Below are 20,822 nucleotides of genomic sequence, written 5' to 3'. Positions count from 1 at the left end.
GAGAGCTCACAGCCCTTGTTGACGTGTGACGGTGCGCACGGTGGTGGCAGATGACACACACCGCTCCTTCCAACAGTCACGGCCTAAATTAATTTGACTGAAAACCCAAAGGAAAAAAACCATCTCACGAGCCTAAAAGACATCTTACAGTTCCATTGATTTAATAAACGTATAAGTTAAGTAATGAAAGAAATAAGCACAGTACTTACTGTGTCCAGCTTGAAGTGGGATACCTCCTATTTCTTCATTTTCTCTTCAATATATTCCTTTTTGTCTTTCTTTAGAGTTCTTCATATGTTTTAACACTTACACTTTTTTGTTAGTATGTATGACACACTTTATCACGAAAATTAACGACAAAACGAGTAATTTATCTGGACACTGTCGACTACCTGTGTGTTGTTCCGCCCGCCGCCATCAGCTTCTGTTCTGGCGGGAAATTGAACACATTGATCTTGATAATATAATCGTTAAATAAAAGGCTAATACTATCATACTATATCATAATAATAACATAATCCCATCATTATATCATCACAAATACGAATCATTCAAAATATATCTGATCTTAATTACCGATAATAATTCCGAAAATTAGCCCTGAAAACATTCAATTGGTGACATAAATTAAATTACTCAACATTTATTATCAATACGCGCAATATATTGGGAAAAAGAACAGTTAGGGGAAATATTTTAATTGCAATAGATATTTGATATATATAGAAAATGAAGAGGAAATATTTATTTTTATTATGAATCGTATATTTCTGTTATTATTTCCGGAGTATATAGAATCAAAAGCAAATATTTATGTTTTGTTATAAATCGTCTAATGTTTCAATTACTATCATTTAATATTTTAAATAGATATAAAGTGTTTGAAAATGTTAGTTAGAGTCAGGTTGAAGCATGGCTGTTTGTCAATATACCTTATCCCCTCTTATTTCTCCTTATTTTCCCTAATCTCCCTTCATGCAGCCTAATCTCTCCTCATTTCCCACACAGAGGCAGCGGAAGAGGCGGCGGGGGTAGCAGAGACTCAACTAGCATCAGGTAATGAAGGAGTCGACCACCGCCAGCTCTCCAACACCGTGGTCCGTCTAGACGCCTTAGAGCGCATGCGCGACGCCATCAGACAACTGGAGGAACTACAACAAGATGAACACCCACACGCTAAGAGGAGTGGGGTGAGTGGGGAGGAGGGGTGTAGGGGAGAAATAACATGAAAGATAGACAGACAGAGAGAGAGAGACAAAGAAAGAGACAGAGTGAGTGAAATGAAGATAGAGAGGTCGAACAAACATAGACAGAAAAACACATGAACATCCAAACACACAGACAGACAAACAGACGAAGGGAGATAGACTGACATAAAAACATATAGACATACAGACAGACATAGACAGACAAACAGACAGAGATAGACAGACAGACAGATACACACACACACACACACAGACAGATAGACAGAAACACACACACACAGACAGACAGACAGATATAAGAAGATTTAAAACTCACACTGTAATTATTATGGACAGGGAGTAAGTGAAGAGGAGAAGAAGCGATCCCAGGACTCAAGAATAACTAAGAGGAGGAGTGTGAGGAGGAGGCTGAGAAGAGGAGAAGAGGAAGAGGGAGAGGATCTTCACGACCTGTTTCTCGAGAATACCAGGGAAGGTAAGGTTACCCCCCCCCCCTTATACCTGACACCCATTAATGCTGTTCTATACTGCCACCCATTAATGCCTCCCTATACTGCCACCCATTAATGCCGCCCTATACTGCCACCCATTAATGCCGCCCCTACTACTCCCACCCACTACTCCCACCCACCACTCCCACCCACTACTCCCGCCCGCTCACTAATGCCGCCCACGCCGCCCACAGAGTGCCCGGTGCTGGACAGGATCCTGGTCAACTGTATGGGCGTGAGTGAGGTGGTGGGAGACAGAGACCAAGCCTTCCTCAACTCCTGCCTACGACACGAAATCTGCTATATGTGTGTAAGTATTGCCTGTGTGCACCTGTGTGTGTGTGTGTGTGTGTATGTACTTTTATTTGTGTATGTGTACCTGTGGTTGTGAGTTTCTGTGTGTACTTATATTTGTATATGTGTATCTGTGTGTGTGTGTGTGTGCTTTTATTTGTGTATGTGTACCTGTGTGTGTGTGTGTTTATCTGTGTGTACTTATATTTGTATATGTGTACCTGTGTAATAATAATAATAATTAACGGTTTATTGAAAAAGTTCTGCAGCCCGAAGGCTGTGTGTGTGTGTGTGTGTTCATGTGTGTGTGTGTATATGTATGTTTGTGTGTGCGTAAATACGTATGTGTGGCTTCATGTACGTGTGTGGCATCATGTACGTGTGCAGTATAATGTACGTGTGCGGCATTATGTACGTGTGTGGCATCATGTACGTGTGTGTATGTAAGTAATCAGAGGAGTACCATCTACCCCACAGGGCGCTAGCTTGGCAGTGAGCCGCCATGAGTGTGATGCAGTGTTGTCGTCGTCCCTGGAAGCTGACTGCGCCATTAACCTGGACTGTAAGAGTGCCGCGGGCAACACCTTCAACCTCCTGAGCAACGACGGCCGCTACGACGCCGAGGGCACCTGTACCCCCGACCCCTGCGTCAAGCGGCTCCTAGAACACCGCTGAATCCTTCACCACCTCCCACCCACGCACGCGGGGGGACGTGGTCGGTTCAAATGGGACTTTCTTCTTTGACTCTTGGTTGGACTTGTGGGAATAAGGGAAGATAAGGAAGGGACTTTTTATGAAACCTTTGCCCAAGACGGAAACAAACTCTTTGGCCTTTGGTATTTTGGACTTGTGGAAGGACAGATTTGACTTGTTATTTGCCGTACAGAAGGGACGTGCCCATGTCAGCTAGGATTGTTGTTACTTGTGTTTTAGACTTGTGAAAAACTGAGAAGGACTTTTAAGTGATGGTGGAAGATAAAGATGGACTTGTATGACCTTCGATGGGACTTGCTGAAGGAGATAGAGAGGGATAACAGATTGGACTTGTACTCTGACTGGTGACTTATGAAGGACTGTTGAATTACGGACTCATTTTTTTTCTCTTCTTTTGTCGGACGTACGAGAGACAGGGATAAATGAGAGACGTTGGATTTCTTAACATACGAAGTTTTTGATGTCGTGTTGAGATAGAGAGCGAGAGAGAGAGAGAGAGAGCGATTTTCAATTTATCGTCTGGGTCCCTTGAGAGTTGAGGCAGTGACAGGAGTCTTAGTTGTGTGATTATCTTTCCACTTAAGAGGTCTCCCGTTGACGCTTGTTCTTAGGGGTAAACATAAACAGTGCGTTGTGACGTTTAGTGAGAATGATGGAGGAAGTCTGGAGCAAGCGAAGAGTTTGATCGTGTGAAGTATAGGAATGTTTTTTTGTTTTTCATCCTCTCTTTACCACTGAAGGTAATAAATTAAAATGAAAACAGGTTAATAATTGGTGACTGGGATAAAGGGAAGATGAAACTAGCAGAAGTAGTTGTTGGTAAGAGAACTGAAGGATAATAGGTTTTGGTGTGATGAGAAAGGTTTGTCCCGGCGACCCACCGAGTACACAATTGTTTTTCTCCTTTTCTCTTCGTCACTGAAAGTAAACATAATAACAATCGGTAATCGGGATAAAGGGAAGAGAAATGATGGACAATAGTTTTTTGACGTTCTGGTGTTGATGGTGTGACCTGTTCCACAAGTGTAAACAACTACTATATACATACATAGATACAGTCCACGACTACGTTGGTTGACGACCTGAAATATTTCTCTCCTTTAGATGAGTGTAATAATGGACAATGTTTCAGTGTCTGTAGGAATATGTGTATTATATATCCCTGATAATTCAGAATACAGAGGTCTGTTGTTGACCAGGCCTTATTATCGGTGTTGACAGTCAACTTCTTGTGAAAAGATTTCCCATCTGTATGATGTAAACTTCCCAGCAGACAATGTCCATGTTGATGTGTATGTTACTTCCTTTTCTTCATGCTGAGTCAATAATTATAACACGATGCCAAAGACCAATCAGGAAGCCAATAAAACCCTCGAAATTATCTGAAAAGAACTATGTGTTCCAATAATATTTTGGGTATAAGTTTGTGTCCAGTGTCCCAGAGATTTGTATTGTAAATATTTCTTATAACTGAAGGTGTAGAAATGTATCCCAGTTGACTTAAAATAAATAAAATTAAATAATATAACAAAATTAATAATAACATTACAATAAGACTCACTCAACTAGACACATTCACCTAACACAAGATCGAGGAAATATTTACATTACGAACTGGTGAGATTCTGGTCCCAGGAAAGTTTATTTAAAGGTAAAAAAAATAATATTTCTTATATACATCTCACACCAAAAATTACTATTAGGAAATACAAAGGAATTCCTGTGTTTAATGCATTGTTCCTTTGTTTTGGAAATTGGTGGAAGGACTTGAGCCAATGTTCAAGACGAGTGTGTGTGTGTGTGTGTTAACAAAAACAAATTGTGTTGAGTTTAAAAGAATCTATTTATTGTGTAGGACAATTATCTCTGCGATATTCTTGGAAAAAATAAAGATATCAAGTGTTAGTAAGTGTTTCGTTATCCTTAAACACAGTAAATACTCTTATTAATGGAGCTATTGGAGCATTGGATCCTGTTAAGAGGTGAATTTGGGATCACCTGAAGATTTGGAACCCCAGATTATTTTGCCTGATTGACTTACCTAACCTAACCTAACCTAATATAAACTAAACTAACCTAACCTAACCTAACCTAACCTAATATAAACTAAACTAACTTAACCTAACCAAACTTAACCTAATTTAACCTAACTTAACATAATCTAACCTAACCTAAAAGAGCCTAACCTAATTTACCGTAATTTAACCTTTATCAGGTTAAATGTATGTGTGTGTGAGTGTACGTGTGTTCATGTTTGTTGTTGAAGTGGAAACAATTAATTTAGCCAAACAAATACAGATACAGAGTAAACAACATCAACAACAACAGGACTGAGCCAAGTGGGAGCCTGAGCTCTCTTAGTGGCATCTGATATATACTGTAAGTTTATCTCAAGGAAGTATTATGTAACATTTAGTATCATCTGGATAACTGTGTGTGTGTGTGTGTGTGTCAGTGTATGCATGTCTGTGTTTTTGTCTGTGTACGTACGTGTGTAATAATTTGTTTTTGTGCGTGTATGTGTATATACGTGTGTAATAGTTCTTTTGTGTATATGTGTATGTTTTTTATGTGTGTGTGTGTGTAAGCGTCGACCACCACAACCATCACCTCTCACACTTCCCCGGAGCTTATGACGTCATAGCTGCGTCAGGGAGGGAGGGAGGTTCACACTCTGCCCTGACACTTTATACCAGTTCCAGGTTTACTAATGTCCTCTCTCCCTGATACGTGCGTTCCTCCGTGCTCATATTACCCGTACCTGTACCTGCATTTCTATCTATCTATCTATCTATCTATCTATCTATATATATATATATATATATATATATATATATATATATATATATATATATATATATATATATATATATATATATATATATATATATATATATATATATATATATATTTTAACAGGGATTAGTCCACCCGGGCACAGGTCACTGACCCACATCGGGGCCTGGGGGGGTGGCGAAAATATACTAATAATAACAATAATAATAATAATAATAATAATAATAATAATAATAATAATAATAATAATAATAATAATAATAATAATAATAATAATAATAATAATAATAATAATAATAATAATAATAATATTAATACAGAACCATAAAGAAATACAAAAATTAAAAAAAGATCAAAAGTGTGAAATGATATACGGTATGTATGTTGTGTTGTCAAAGTAAGAGAAACAATTGAGACCTGCAATTGTGTGTAAATGAGGCAGAACGTTAGATCAGCAACCTGGGACTTGGTCACAATTTTTGTGATGCCATAGAGCAGCAGGGTCTACCATTAGACGTCATGGTTATAGGATTCATATATTGGTTTTTGTTGTTATAGGATGAATTACGATGTTCACTTGTTTGAGTCTGATGACAACAATAAGTGTTGTGTTAGCCTATTAGAATGTTGCCCTCTCCCCCTGCCCCTCTTGTCCCCTTAGTGAAATCGAATGTCCTCCCAGTGAGAATTTTCCGGTGACGCTCCTGTTCTGTAAACGTATTTGTATCTCTATCTCTGTTTCAACCTGTACTCTACATGTTCCTACACCTCTTGTATTTGGAAGCCTACAGAAACTGCTCCTGAACTGGTCTCCTGTTATTACACACACACACATACACACAGCAATTTGGCAATATGAAAACTTCCTCCACCACTCACTGTCTTGTCAGCTTTCTCGATTACATATACCGCCATCTCGAGAAACGAAAAACGTCTGTAGCTGTCGCCTTCATTGATTTCACTAAAGCATTCGACCTAGTCGACCACAATATAATCATCAACAAAGCTATTGACCTCGGGCTTCGGGGAAGTCTTATACCATGGCTTACAGACTTCCTCAGTGACCGAGGGGCTGTCTCCACCTTTCAGTCACTCACCTGTGGCGTCCCCCAAGGCACCAAGATGGGACCACTCTGCTTCCTTATGCTCATCAATGATGCCCTAAGAGAAACCCCTGCTCGCTGGAAATATGTCGACGACTCCACCATTGGGATCAGCGTCAACAATTCTGCTCCCGACTATACCGCCCTTCAGGATTTATTGAATAGTCTCCAAAACTGGGCCACCAACAACCATGTCACCATCAACCATACCAAGACCATGGTTATGCACATCAACCTCTCCTCCGACATTGTCCCACCTCCTTCCATTACTTTAGGTCCGAACACACTCCAGGTTGTAGATTCCACGAAGCTCCTCGGCGTCACCTGATAGACAACAACCAAATTGAAACCACACGTCAGTGAAATTGTCAAACTTCCAGTTTCTGTCTCCACCTCTCCGCTGACTCAAGTCCCTCGGAGTTCCTGCACCCGAGCTCCTTCAGTACAGCACAACATTCATACTTCCTGTTCACCCATGCCTCCCCTACCCGTCTTCTCCCCAAATGCCACACAACGTAAACACTCTAGAAAAGTAAAAAGAGGGCATGTAAGATTATTCTCTTCCCTTCCTACTCCATATATCGCTAGCGCTCAACACACTGACCCTTTCGACTCTCACTGACCATCACCACGACCTCATCTGCAAATTTGGTAAGAAACTTTGGCACCATCCTCGACACCGGCTCACTACCACCTTGAGATCCCAAGCCCGAGAATTGCTGTTCGACACCACAACCGCATCCAGCCCATACGTGCACGAACTGATCGCTATAAGAACAGCCCAGTCCCAACCATTGTAAAAATTATCAATAACTTGTAATAAACTAGTGTATTCACTCCCAGTAAATACTACTTCTTGCACTGTCACTATGTTGAAATGCACTGTAGTTTGAGCTTTTCCCCATCTAGTTATTATATATCTTATTTGTATCACTTATGTTACATGCATATTATTTGTAATTCGAAACCCATTCCCCAAATATGTCACTGTATATTTTCAGCCTTCTGGCTGCCAAGCTCTTTCAATAAACCATTAATTATTATTATTACACACCAGGTATCCATTGACGGGACGACGGAGTTTCATTGGTTACCTCACTAACCAATGAGAGACGATTGAGTAGAAACAAACATGGCACTCTAGAGAAGAAAGACTCAAACCTGCCTCCATCCTACGTCAAATTTGAGGTCATTGAGAGAGAGAATGGGGTGAGAGAGAGAGAGAGAGAGAAAGGGGTGGGGTAGAGAGAGAGACAGAGAGATAAATGAATCATATGTCGCGTCCCACATTCCTTTTGGCACACATTACCACCAGCACCATCATCATCAACCCACGTTAACCAAGACTGGATATTCACACAGCGAGTGACCCTCACCTAGGTTAAATTTACATCATAATGTCCTCAACACTCACGTCACGAAGCACCAGTTGACGGATGTACACAAAATAGAGGTACGAGTATGTTATAAAAGCCTTGTCACCCCGTCACCTTGCCTCAGTTTACGGTGTGGTGGTATGGGTGACGTATATACCAGTTGCCCGCCGCTGCACACTTCAACACAACCTAAGTCGTGTAATGAAGTTGGTTTAGTTAAGTTTATTGTGACCTTCGAGGATATTACTGAGAAATCGACCATTTTTTTGTGGTGGTTGGTGGATTAAGTTGAGACCAGTTTTAATATAGATAAGTCTTAAGCCAGTTTTAATATTACGTGGATAAGTCTTGCCAGTTTAATATTATTACGGATAAGTCTTGCCAGTTTAATATTACGTGGATAAGTCTTAAGCCAGTTTTAATATTGTGGATAAGTCTTGCCAGTTTTAATACGGATAAGTCTTAAGCCAGTTTTAATATTACGTGGATAAGTCTTAAGCCAGTTTTAATATTGGATTGTAAGACCTCAGACCAAAAATTAATATATAAAGCAGAAGACTAGATAATAAGACTTTCTAGACCATTTTCCCAGACCTAATCTACAAGCACTAGCCAGACCTAATCTACAAGTATTGGCTAGACCTAATCTACAAGTATGGCCAGACCTAATGAAATAGTATTGTCTAGGCTAATCTACAAGCACTGGCCAGACCTAATCTACAAGTACTGGCCAGACCTAATGAAATATATTGTCTAGCTTAATCTACAAGCACTGGCCAGACCTAATCTACAAGCACTGGCCAGATTAATCTACAAGCACTGGCCAGACCTAATCTACAAGCACTGGCCAGATCTAACTAAAATGAAGGATTACGTGACGCAGATAAACAAGGAGTGACACAGATAAACAAGGAATAACGCAGATAAACAAGGAATGACGCAGATAAACAAGGAATGACGCATATAAACAAGGAGTGACACAGATAAACAAGGAATGACGCAGATAAACAAGAAAATGCCACAAGAGATAAAGTGTTAAGAAAACAGCATCAAGAACGTCACTCATGTTGTAAGTAAAAAGGTAAAGTGTTATAAGTTCACTTTAGTTGTGTTCTTGATGGCGTGACAAGTTATACAGTAGTTGTTTCAGTACAGGTGTTGAAGATCATAACACTCAGGTATTGTCAGGTGTTAAGGATACCTGCCTAATACTCATAACCTTAATTTATTTTTCTCACTTTGGTCGAGAGTTTAATCTGATGTTTACATAGAATTAATTATGGACTTAAGTACAATGTCATAAGTATTAACCTAACTAAATTAACTTAACCAAACCTATAATAATAATAATAATACGTTGCTCTTGTGCCCTGAGATGTATAGTGTTGGTCACAATGTGGTCATTATCTCTTAATACCAGGTAACAGTATCTCTCTCTCTGTCATCAGTAACAAGTGTTGTGTCCGACAGATCCTTCCTGGTGGTGGCGGTCCTGCCTGTTGTGTGGTGCTCCCTCCTGCCTCACTCCTATTCCAGCCCCCTCACATGGGAGGCCCCACCTGCCCTCCACACAGGGGGCCCCTTCACCTGCCCTCCACGCAGGGGCCCCTACCTGCCCTCCACACAGGGGCCCTCCTGCCCTCCACAGGGGTCCCTCACCCCTCCACACAGGGGCCCCTCACCTGCCCTCCACACAGGCCCCTCACCTGCCCCTCCACACAGGGGCCCTCACTGCCCTCCACACAGGGGGCCCCTCACCTGCCCTCCACACAGGGGTCCCCTCACCTGCCCTCCACACAGGGGTCCCTCACCTGCCCTCCACACAGGGTCCCTCACCTGCCCTCCACACAAGTGGATCATCAGGTCATGGCCGCCATGTTGAGGTCAGTGTTTTGTAGACACAATACCCTGTATATCTACCTAATCTAACCTAACCTAACCTAGCGTAACCTAACCTAACCTAACCAAATCTAATCTAACATTAATCTTCAAGGGATTCGAAATGTGGTAAAAAAACTTATTTGTTATTATCAACTTGTGGTATGTATGCGCACAAGTCCCGGATGTACTGACAGACAAACGGACACGTACTCTCCACCAACTGCAGGGTGGCGGGGAACAATAAGCCTTAGTGATGGGTTTGTATATCAACTTCCGCCATACACCATGAGCATACACACACATACATACATACAGATATCAGTCCCATTGTGTGGCACTACTCTTGGCGCTATACCATCCAGGATGTTGGCACTATTGTGTGACTGTGTCCGGCTCTGTGTGTGTGTGTGTGTCCGGCTCTTGTGTGTGTGTGTGTGACTGTGTCCGGTTCTGTGTGTGTGTGTGTGTGACTGTGTCCGGTTCTGTGTGTGTGACTGTGTCCGGCTCTGTGTGTGTGACTGTGTCCGGCTGTGTGTGTGTGTGTGTGTCCGGCTCTGTGTGTGTGTGTGTGTGTGTGTGTGTGTGTGTGTGTGACTGTGTCCATGTGTGTGTGTGTGTGTGTGTCCGGCTCTGTGTGTGTGTGTGTGTATTGTGTCCGACTGTGTGTGTGTGTGTGTGTGTGTGATCAGGTCTGTGTGCGTGTGTGACGGTCTGTCTGTGTGTGTGTGTGTGTGTGTGTCTAGTGTTCGCTGGCTCTGTGTGTGTGACTGTGTCCGGCTCTGTGTGTGTGTGTGACTGTGTCCGGCTGTGTGTGTGTGTGTGTGACTGTGTCCGGCTGTGTGTGTGTGTGTGACTGTGTCCGGCTGTGTGTGTGTGTGTGTGACTGTGTCCGGCTGTGTGTGTGTGTGTGTGTAACTGTGTCCGGCTGTGTGTGTGTGTGACCGTGTCCACAGTGACTGTGTCTGGCTGTGTGTGTGTGTGTGTAACTGTGTCCGGCTGTGTGTGTGTGATCAATGTGTGTGTGATCAGTCCGGCCTGTGACTGTGTCCATGTGTGTGTGTGTGTGCACTGTGTCTGGTTTGTGTGTGTGATCAAACCGGCTGTGTGTGTGTGATCAGTCTGCCTCTGTGTGTGTGTGTGACTGTGTCCGGCTCTGTGTGTGTGTGTTTTAATTCTCCTCATTACTCATTCTATCCTCACTCACATCATCAAGCCACATCTTCCCCTTACTTCCCCTCAGCCAGTTCCCTCCCTCCCTCCTCCCTCCCCCTTACCCCTCCCTCACCCAGCGGAAGCAATATTAGGGTTACCGACTCGAGAACAATGGCGCTTTTTTATGCGTGTGACTGCATTATTAAACGTACAAACACAAGTGAATGTAACTGAATAATGAGAAGAGTTGTTGTAGTGGTGATTAAAGTCTTTGTTATGTCATTATGTAGGTCGTGGGTCGTTTTGTGTTTATTGTAATTAATGGAAAGGATTCTGGAACAAGGTTGGTGGTGTGTTGACGGGAGAATGTTTGTTTTTTTATTTATTTAATTATTTTTTTAAGTTCTATTTTATTTTTTTATTGTGTTTTGTGGAACGAAAATGGAAGAGAGAGAGACCGTAATACAAGTAGGAATTAATAGTGATGGATGATAAGTATGTGTTAGGAAAGTGATAAAACAGTACGTAGAAATATCCACACACGTGTAAACTTGTTCAGATCCTTGACTTAAATACATACGATAGTTCTGTTGTTAAAGGTCTTGGCGCTCTGTACCTGCCTGGTGTTAGGTATGTTCGTGTTTTACCAGGATATGTAAACAGTGTCATTCAAATGTCACTAATTAAGTATATTAAACTGTATCCTTCATCACTAATAATTTAAATTACGTTTTCCTATGTGTTCCTGCAGGACTCTGGACAGAGGACGGCGGAGACTCACTTAGGATCCTCACAGGAGACCCACACCAGCCATGACGTCATCTACGGACGCTCTCAAGGTGATGATGACGTCATCCAGCAAAGTTCTCCCTCTCACGACGTCAGTCACGAACGTCAACAAATCGATGGCTTCCTCGGAGGCGGCGTCTTTCGCCCCGTCATCTCAGCTCTAACTGGAACTTTGAGGAACTTGTGGTTGAAAAGTTCCTCAGACGACGCCACCAATACTCCCGTAGAACTTGTGGAGTTGGAAGCTTCAAGAGTTGAAGATAAGGCGTCCATCTTACCTGAGAGACCAACAGATAACAGAGATAATGTTGATGACGGCGGAGATAAAATAAACAACATCATTGGAGGAGCAGCTGATGGGAGAAGCCGTCAAGATGTAAACAAACTGTACAAAGGTTCACAAAGTTTGACCCAGAGTGAACCACAAGCTTCGAGCACCACCATCCTCACACGTGTTCGTCGACAAGATGGTGGTGATGGTGATAGTGGGGATGATGGTGGTGGCGATGGTGGTGATGGTGATAGTGGGGATGATGGTGGTGGTGATGGTGATTATTATGTTGATGAATATTACGAAAGTGACTTCGAAGGTGATGGTGCTTATGATTACGAAGATTATGATAGTGAAGATGATCCTGGTGATGGTGAAGGTGATAGTGACGTTGTTGGTGGTGAAGATGACTCTATCGATGGTGAAAGTGACATTAGCAATAACTATGATGAGTATGACGATTATTACAACTATGATGATGATGATGATGATGAAGATAACGATGATGGTGACAATGATGGTGAATATGACGTGGATTATGCTGAAGGTGCAAGTAACAGCTCGAGTAATAACGAAGGTGATGAAGGAGGAGATAGCATAATAGACAAGGAAAGTGAAGGAGGGAATGAAAATAATGATGAAAATGAAGGCAGTGGAGATGTAAATGATAATGTTGATGATGATGATGATGAATATTATGAATATGATGATGAATATTATGATTATGATGATGAATATTATGAATATGATGATGAATATTATTATTATGATGACGAGGATGATAATGGTGATAGTGATGATGATGATAATGATGATGAATATATAACGAGCGGTAATGAAATCAATGAAACTGAAGATAATGAAGGAAGTAACAATAATGATAATAATGATGAAGTCAGCAACAATGAAAATAATGAAGTTAGCAACAATGAAAATAATGATGATGATGATGATTATTACGTTTATGACTACGAATATTATTATGATGATTATGATGACACAGACACCACCGAAGATGATAATGAAAATGGTGATGAAGAAGAAGAATTAGAAACAAGCGAACAAGAAGAAGGAGGAGGAGGAGGAGGAGGAGGAGGCGAGGAAAATGACCAAGGAGACGAAATAACAACAGAGAAAAATGAAGGAATAACAGGGAATGACACTAACTATGACAATATAGCAGATAATGACAATAACAATGAGAATAATGAAGTTAATTATGGCAGTCCTTATAACGAGGTTGTAAATCCTAATAATAACTCTAATAATGAGGTTGAAGTAAATAGTCAAGTTAATGGTAATGGTGTGGTCTACGTACCAATTATTCTCCCTTCAGGATACACAACACCTGCACCGCCTTCTACAGGAATCAACGTTAATGGATTAGGCACTGTACTTACCACAGGTCAAGTGCCACAAGGCGTTCAGGTCACCCCAAGTGCTGACGGAAACACCGCTAACACCTCCCCACACTCACGTCCCCACACACGCCACTCGCCCCCACACACACACGCCTCCCACACACGCCCCCACCCACCACGCCCACACTCACCCCACTCACCCCCACACACACCCACATACCCCCCCACTCGCCCTCCCACACACGCCCCCACCCACTCACCCCCACCCCCACTCACGCCCACTCACCGTGACCTAGGTTGGGCAGGAGTGGTTGTGGTTGTATTTTTCCGATTTTTTATTACAACTGTGAAATAAATTTGTTTTAGTTACATGAGTAGTTGTGTTTAGATAACTGTTGGGGATAGATAGATAGATAGATAGATAGATAGATAGATAGATAGATAGATAGATAGATAGATAGATAGATAGATAGATACATAGATATACAATGAACAGATATTTGTAGATAGATACAATATATGCCCTGTAGATAAGGGATAGATAGATAATTACACAGGTAGATAGATAAATAAGTGCACAGGTAGATAGATAGATAAGTATACAGGTAGATAGATAAATAAGTGCACAGGTAGATAGATAGATAAGTACACAGGTAGATAGATAGATAAGTGCACAGGTAGATAGATAGATAGATAAGCACGCATGTATAAGGACAGGTAAGCACACAGGTATGGGGACAGGTGCCATCAGCCACTAACAACACACTGTACCGTTCCTCCTACAGATCCCGCCAGGCCTCAGGTGGGTGGATGTGAAGGACTCTATCGTGGACAGGGCCGCCAGGAAGAAGTGGCGTAAAATCTTCCTCTCCGTCAGGAACCTTCGTCAGGAGGAGATGTTGAGGACTCAGGTGCTATCCCCGAGCCCGAGTGTCATTGCTGTAGACTTGGCACTGCCCTCAGCCGTGACCTTGACCTCGACACGAGACGCCATAAGTAGGATGCCCATCAATGACCTACAGAGTACTCGGAGGCGCCTCAGACAGCTGCTGACACAAGTCCGCATGAGTCAGGAGAACATGAGGTTGAAGGTGTCAGGAGGGCTGACGTCTGCCCCAGCAGGAGTGATGTTGGTCACGGCCACAGACGGCACTCAGCTCGTCACTATCCCCAACACACTCAGGTGGAACCACGTCAAGAACTCCTTCGCCAGCCCTCAAGAGCAGAACATGTGGAAGCAATTATTTGAGAGTCGTGATGCCAACAAGAGGCTGATGCAGGGCAACTTGTCAGAGATCAGGCAGAGCATCTGGGCCGTGACTGACAAGATCTCACAAACATCACTGGCAGAGAGAGGACTCGAGTCAGGGAGTAAAGGAAACAACAAGAGAAGAAGGAACAATAACAGAAGGGTTACATCAGGTGGTAATAAGAAGAGAAGAAAGAAGAACAACGGAAGAAACATATTATTATACCCTAACAAAAACAGGAATAGAAAGAATAAGAAGAAATCAAACAATTTAACCACAACAAGGAATAACAAATCAAGGAAACGTAAGAAACAGAAAGCTAAACGTCGTAGAAGGAAGAATAAGAAGAAAGACAAGAATAAGAATAAGAAGAAAGACAAGAATAAGAATAACAAGAGAAGACAGAATGACAGAATGATGGTGTTTCCCGAGACGAATAAAACCGAAGTCAACAACAACAACAACTCCAATAATATCCTGAAGACAAAGAGAGAAAGTGACATAAATAAAATGAATGAACAAGAAAAACTGAAGAAGAAGATAAACAAATTGATGAAGAAAGTACTAAAGTCTAACAAGAAGAAGAAGATGAGGAAGAAACTGAAGAAAACGGTGAATGGCAAAGTGAAGATAAACAGAAGAAAGAAGAATAAACGTCAGAAGAACAGTGAGAAGAAAAAGAAGAAGAGGAAGAGGAAGAACATCAAGAACCAAACTGGAAACAAGGAAAAAAACAATAAGAAAAAGGAGAAGAAAACGAAAGAAAATGAGAACCTGGTGAAAGAGAGAAACAAAAACCTATCGAAGGAGATGAATCAAAACAAAAACTTCAATAAACAAGAGAATAGAGAGAATCCCCAAAAGCGAAAGACGAAAGAATTGAAAAAAGTTCTTGAACCATTTAAGAAAATAAGGAAGAAGAATCCGAGGATAATGAAAAAGATGAATAAAGATGAAAAGAAAGAAAATAAGAAGATGGTGGCACTGAATAAGGCAAGCAAGAAAAGTGATAAACAAAGCATCGATGTAAACGAAAGCAATAAGGAGGAAAAGAAGAAATTGACAAAGAAGAAAAAAATGAAGATGAAGGGGAAGAAGAAGAAAATTAATAAGAAAGAAATGAAGAAGATGAAGAAGATGAGGAAGAAAGAGAAGAGGAAGAAGAAGGTAAAGAGGAAGAAGAAGAAGAAAGAATTGAAGAAGATGAAGAAGAAGAAGAAGAAGAAAGAAATGAGGATGAAAGATAAAAAGAAGAAGAACTTGGGTTTGCATGATGGTGCGTTTACCGTCGGGGCAAACACAAGCAAACAAGATAAGGGTCAAATTAACTGGTTGTCTACGAGTGCCACTGTGCCAAGTCAGACGGCTCAACAGAATAACAATGCAAAGAAGAACAAGAACAAGAATAAAGGAAATAAGAATGTAAATAACGCTAAGAAAAATAATAAAAATAATAAGAATGATAATAACAATAATAAGAATAATTTATTTTGGTTTTAAAGAAAGATGAATAGAATTATTTACAAGGATTAATCAAAGAGACGTTGAATAAAACGAAGGAAAAAATTAATTAAAATATGTGAAATAAAAGAGTGATTTTATTTAAGAGTAAAATAGAAAAAATGGGATTGTACAAGAATCTTCACTTGGTACAATTTGTCGTATGAACATAAAGTAAATATTTAGAACAACTTAACGGTAGAAAGATGTTATTTTTCCCAGACGAAGAAAAATAAAACATAACAACTTAACGATAAACAATTAAAGACAAAATAAAATGAATAAATAAAAGTTGAAAAAAGAAAATAAATCAACTTTTATTATCTTAATTTTTATTGTTTTACTGATAAGAATAATTCACGTGTGTTAAGTGTCATTCACAGAAAGTTTTTAAAAAGTTTACTAATAAAAATCTTACCTGTGTGACAGTAGTTTAATACTTATAAACTTTATATTGTGTTAAGAAACTTTATATTTTAGATGTAGTGAAAACTTTATTTAACGGACTACACGTGAGAGATTAGTTCATTATACACGACACTTCCTTTTAACGGACTTTATGAGAGATTAGTCCGTTATATAATACATGAAACCTCTATTTAACGGACTTTATGAGAGATTAGTCTGTTATATAATACATGAAACCTCTATTTAACGGACTTTATGAGAGATTAGTCCGTTATATAATACATGAAACCTCTATTTAACGGACTTTATGAGAGAGATTAGTCCGTTATGTAAAACATGAAACCTCTATTTAACGGACTTTATGAGAGAGATTAGTCCATTAAATCAAAATCCGGTATATGGGGGTGTCACTACTGTATATTAAAAATTTATTGATGAGTTTTATCTGAAATTTGAATAATAAAAAAATAAATGTATCTTATTGTATTTTTAATTTATCTCTAAGTTGTATTTTAATGTTGTTTAATGTATGAAAATTAACACATACAAGAAGACTAATATAACATTTTGTTGTAGTTGATATAGAAGTTAGTTCATATAGCTTACAGTTTATTTATATAATGCGAGTTACATTATAATATCATCAGTACTTGGTGTCTCATCTATCTATCTATCAGGCTCTATCTATCTATCTATCTATCTATCTATCTATCTTTTTCATTAATTATTTTATTCTCTTCTCTAAGGCTGATGGTCTCCTAACTATCTATCTGTATGTCTGTCTGTCTGTCTGTCTGTCTGTCTGTCTGTCAACATTTTATAAGTTAATTTTCACTGTTCAAGTTATATGATAATTATTTATAATGTCTATTCAGTAATAAATAAGCAAAAGTCCTCATTGTGTCATTATCTTGAGTCAGTTGTGAGTCGTTTGTGAGTCAGTGGTGGGTTAGTTGTATGTCAGTTGTGAGTCAGTTGTCAACATGTAAAGATAAATTTACATGACATCCTTTGACATCATCTTCTGTATAATGAGTTCACACACACACACACACACACACACACTATGAAAAATAAAAGCAGTCTTACGGCCATATTATTAAACAACATCTTCCCTTCAAGAATATCTTCATGTCGAAAGCCGTATTTTTAAAGGCGAAGAACCTTTAAGTGCAGCTCATGAAAGAGTGTGGTGGCATTAATACTAACTAATTGCACCTAACTTTGAAGAGGTGGCTATGAGCTGCTTTTCGTCACCCTCTTCATAACTATTTTGTTAGTTTTATTGAATATTTATTGTCAATATGATTAACGTACAAAGAAACACGTATTGGTTATTTTACAAATGTATTTTTTTTTATATTATTGGTTTTACGGCCCATATTATGACAGTGCTGGAGTCATCCCATCTTACTAACGCTAGTATTAATCTGGTAAGCACATTTACGGTAATTTATTAAACTTTTTAGCAGTTTTATAAGTGAGTTTCTGTCAGGAAAATATAAACTAGTGACGTTCTTGCCTAGAAATATTCCAATGGATAATAGGCAAATTTTACTGGGAGAAAATCATCTCAAAACTTTATGTTGCATATATTAATAAATTAAGTCCATTTAAGTTATTTAATGCAACATTTTAGCAGTTTTATAAGTGAGTTTCTATCTGGAAAATATGAACAGGGGAGGTTTATGCCTAAAAATATCAAAATGGGTAGAGGCAAATTTCACTGGGAGGGCATTTTCACAAGGATGGTATAATATTACATACTAAAACACCTTTCATACAGTGGATTATGATATAATATGTAAAATACTACAGGCTCTAATTTTTCATCACCAATTACATTATTTCGTTTTGGTAAACTTCCATTTGGGTGAATTAGGTGCATAATAAAACAAGTTCACTGGAAGCTGGAGTTTGATTATTTAATGAAAATGTGCCTTAAGCCAAATTAGAAGTCTCTACCTCCCATATAACTGAATTAAGTTAGTTGTCTCAGAGATTATAGTCGTATGCACCCTCTTTAATCAAACCTACTAAGCTACAAAATATATATATAGTTTTTTTTACTTACTTTATTTTAATGCGTTCCCAAATCTTCTTCAACTGTTCTTCTGTTCTATCCCTCAGCATTTAAACATATTGCAATTCGTAACCATGCTTGTTTCTTAAATGTAACAAGCTTCCCACAAGTACTTTTATTTTGCCAAATTTTCTCCTCCCCACTCAAATAAACTAAGAAATCCCGGGAGACTTTGGAGGAAAAAATATCCATGACGAGAGCTGCTACAATACTAAATTTGGCGCCAACGAAGGTAAACAAACACACCTGTATTTCCCACAAGTAAAAATTATTCACCAAAGGTTAGGTTAGGTTAGGTTAGATTAGGTTAGGTTAGGTTAGGTTAGATTAGGTTAGGTTAGGTGTAGTATCTGGACCACCACTGGGCAGACTAAGATGACGTGGACTTAATATAACTCCTTATGATATGTTATTGAGCCGTTATGATCTGGTTGTTCTAGTTGTTATATTATTTTATTTAAGAACACACCTGGTAGAGTCTATAACACACCTGATAGATAGATAGATAGATAGATAGATAGATAGAGAGATAGATAGATAGATAGATTTATTTTTATTCACTAACATTATCATACACACAGTGGCGGCTCGTGCATAGGGCTGCAGTCCCCCCAGACACTCACTGCCAGGCGTATGATTCCTTTAGAGAGACAGCTGAATAATACACTACCAACAAATATATCATTTTATATGTTATTTAATTATTTTCAATACGTTGCTAAGTGAATTTTCATTAAAATCAGACCAAAATTTAAGTTACTTTCATAGTTGCTGTCAATGCTGTACGATTCATGTCTGTTATCGCCGCCGCCGCCACACCTGAAGCAGCTCAGTCTCGTACAACGTGTGGACGGTGTGGTTAAATCGTGCTTTCTTTAATTACCCTTTGACGATGGAAAATCGAGTGAAGTATTTGCAAAACATCAACTTTTCCCAGCTGACATTAAATGAAAAGACTGAAATCAAAGCAAGAGGAAGACCTGCTGCAAAGGAGGTCTGTGACGTAATTTTGCTGCAGTGCAGAGAGAGATTCAGCTTTACTAATCATTTGGAAGCAAGCAAGTTACTTTTAGTGAATAATTTTCCAGTGTATACCAAAAATTTCCCTAGTAATGAACTTGAACAAGCAGTTGCAGCATATCCCATGCTTGAAAAAGACAAATTGAGAACTGAACTTACTGTACTGTACACAAGAGAAGATTTGTGTAAATCAGAAAGTCTCATAGACTTGTTGGAGATGATGAATGACAATAATCTACAGTCAACATTTTCAGACACTGTCAAGTTGCTGAAAATTTTAATAACAACTCCAATGACAACGGCAGAAGCAGAAAGGTGCTTTTCAACTTTGAAGAGAATTAAAACTTTTTTGCGCAGTACCATGGTGAATGACAGACTGTCTGCTTTAGCAGTGATATCCATTGAAAATAAAATGATAACAGAAATAAAGGATTTTAATGAAATAGTAATAAACAATTTTGCTACATCAAAGAGCAGACACGCCGACTTTATTTTCAATTAATACTGGTCCATCACCACCAACACTACTACCATGCCCTGGGAATTCGTGGACATCAACTACAACTCATACCTGAGGTAGGTCAAATTTGTGTATCCTACTGTTGTGTGAGGCTTGCAGTCCCTCCATTTTATTTTTCACGAGCCTCCACTGCATACAAGTATACAATTAATTCAGGTTTACATTTTGGTATTATATTTTTCAACTTATATTAATTTAATGTTAATATTTTGTAAGTTATGTTTAATTAAAATTGATAATATTTTTTTGCTATGTGTTTTTGTTTCTAGTTTATTCTTCATTTATTTAGTTAATTTGTTTCATTGCTACCAGAGAGAATTGTTATTATTCTTATTTTTCTTATTCCTTCTGTTCTTATTTTTCTTTCCATTCTTCTTATTTGGTTTCTTATTATTCCAAACTTTATTGCTATTGTTTTTATTCCACTTATTATTTCTATTGTTATTCTTAATAGTCTTGTTCGTCTGTTTATTCCTGTTCTTTTTTCTATTGTTATTTATTCTTAAGTTATTTTGTTCTTTCCTTGGACTTGCATTCATAGTTATCCAGTTAATGGGACTTGTGTTAGGAAGACCAGATGTTAACCAGTTAATTTGGTCTTTATT

General features: G+C 39.2%; 2 protein-coding genes across 2 annotated transcripts; both read left to right on the top strand.

The window, feature by feature from the left end:
* Positions 1 to 1,008: 1,008 nt before the first annotated feature.
* LOC121854451 lies at positions 1,009 to 4,612 on the top strand (the record flags this gene model as incomplete). Its single annotated transcript, XM_042349125.1, is given in 4 exon segments — positions 1,009 to 1,190; positions 1,545 to 1,683; positions 1,894 to 2,009; positions 2,471 to 4,612. Coding segments are annotated over 4 exon segments (635 nt in total), but the record flags the coding sequence as incomplete, so codon positions are not given.
* Positions 4,613 to 9,527: 4,915 nt separating this feature from the next.
* On the top strand, positions 9,528 to 16,688 carry LOC121854473 (putative uncharacterized protein DDB_G0282133). Its single transcript, XM_042349148.1, has 5 exons — positions 9,528 to 9,632; positions 9,680 to 9,865; positions 11,767 to 13,537; positions 14,220 to 15,822; positions 16,667 to 16,688. Exons 1-5 carry the CDS (start codon positions 9,528 to 9,530, stop codon positions 16,686 to 16,688), a joined length of 3,687 nt encoding a protein of 1,228 aa, XP_042205082.1.
* The last annotated feature ends 4,134 nt before the right edge of the window (positions 16,689 to 20,822 follow it).

Source organism: Homarus americanus, unplaced genomic scaffold (genome assembly GCF_018991925.1).
Source record: "Homarus americanus isolate GMGI-L3 unplaced genomic scaffold, GMGI_Hamer_2.0 scaffold53225, whole genome shotgun sequence".
Taxonomy (NCBI): Eukaryota; Metazoa; Arthropoda; class Malacostraca; order Decapoda; family Nephropidae; genus Homarus; species Homarus americanus.
Note: the sequence above shows the minus strand (reverse complement) of the source record. Positions and strands in the feature narration are given on the sequence as shown.

What these genes read in the sequence shown, in the direction of transcription:
- LOC121854473 (XM_042349148.1), top strand. Translation starts at nt 9,528, where the DNA reads ATGGGAGGCCCCACCTGCCCTCCACACAGGGGGCCCCTTCACCTGCCC. An exon ending in CCCTCCTGCCCTCCACAGGG is followed by an intron (nt 9,633 to 9,679) that starts GTCCCTCACCCC and finishes CCCTCCACACAG; the next exon opens with GCCCCTCACCTGCCCCTCCA. An exon ending in TGACGGAAACACCGCTAACA is followed by an intron (nt 13,538 to 14,219) that starts CCTCCCCACACT and finishes CGTTCCTCCTAC; the next exon opens with AGATCCCGCCAGGCCTCAGG.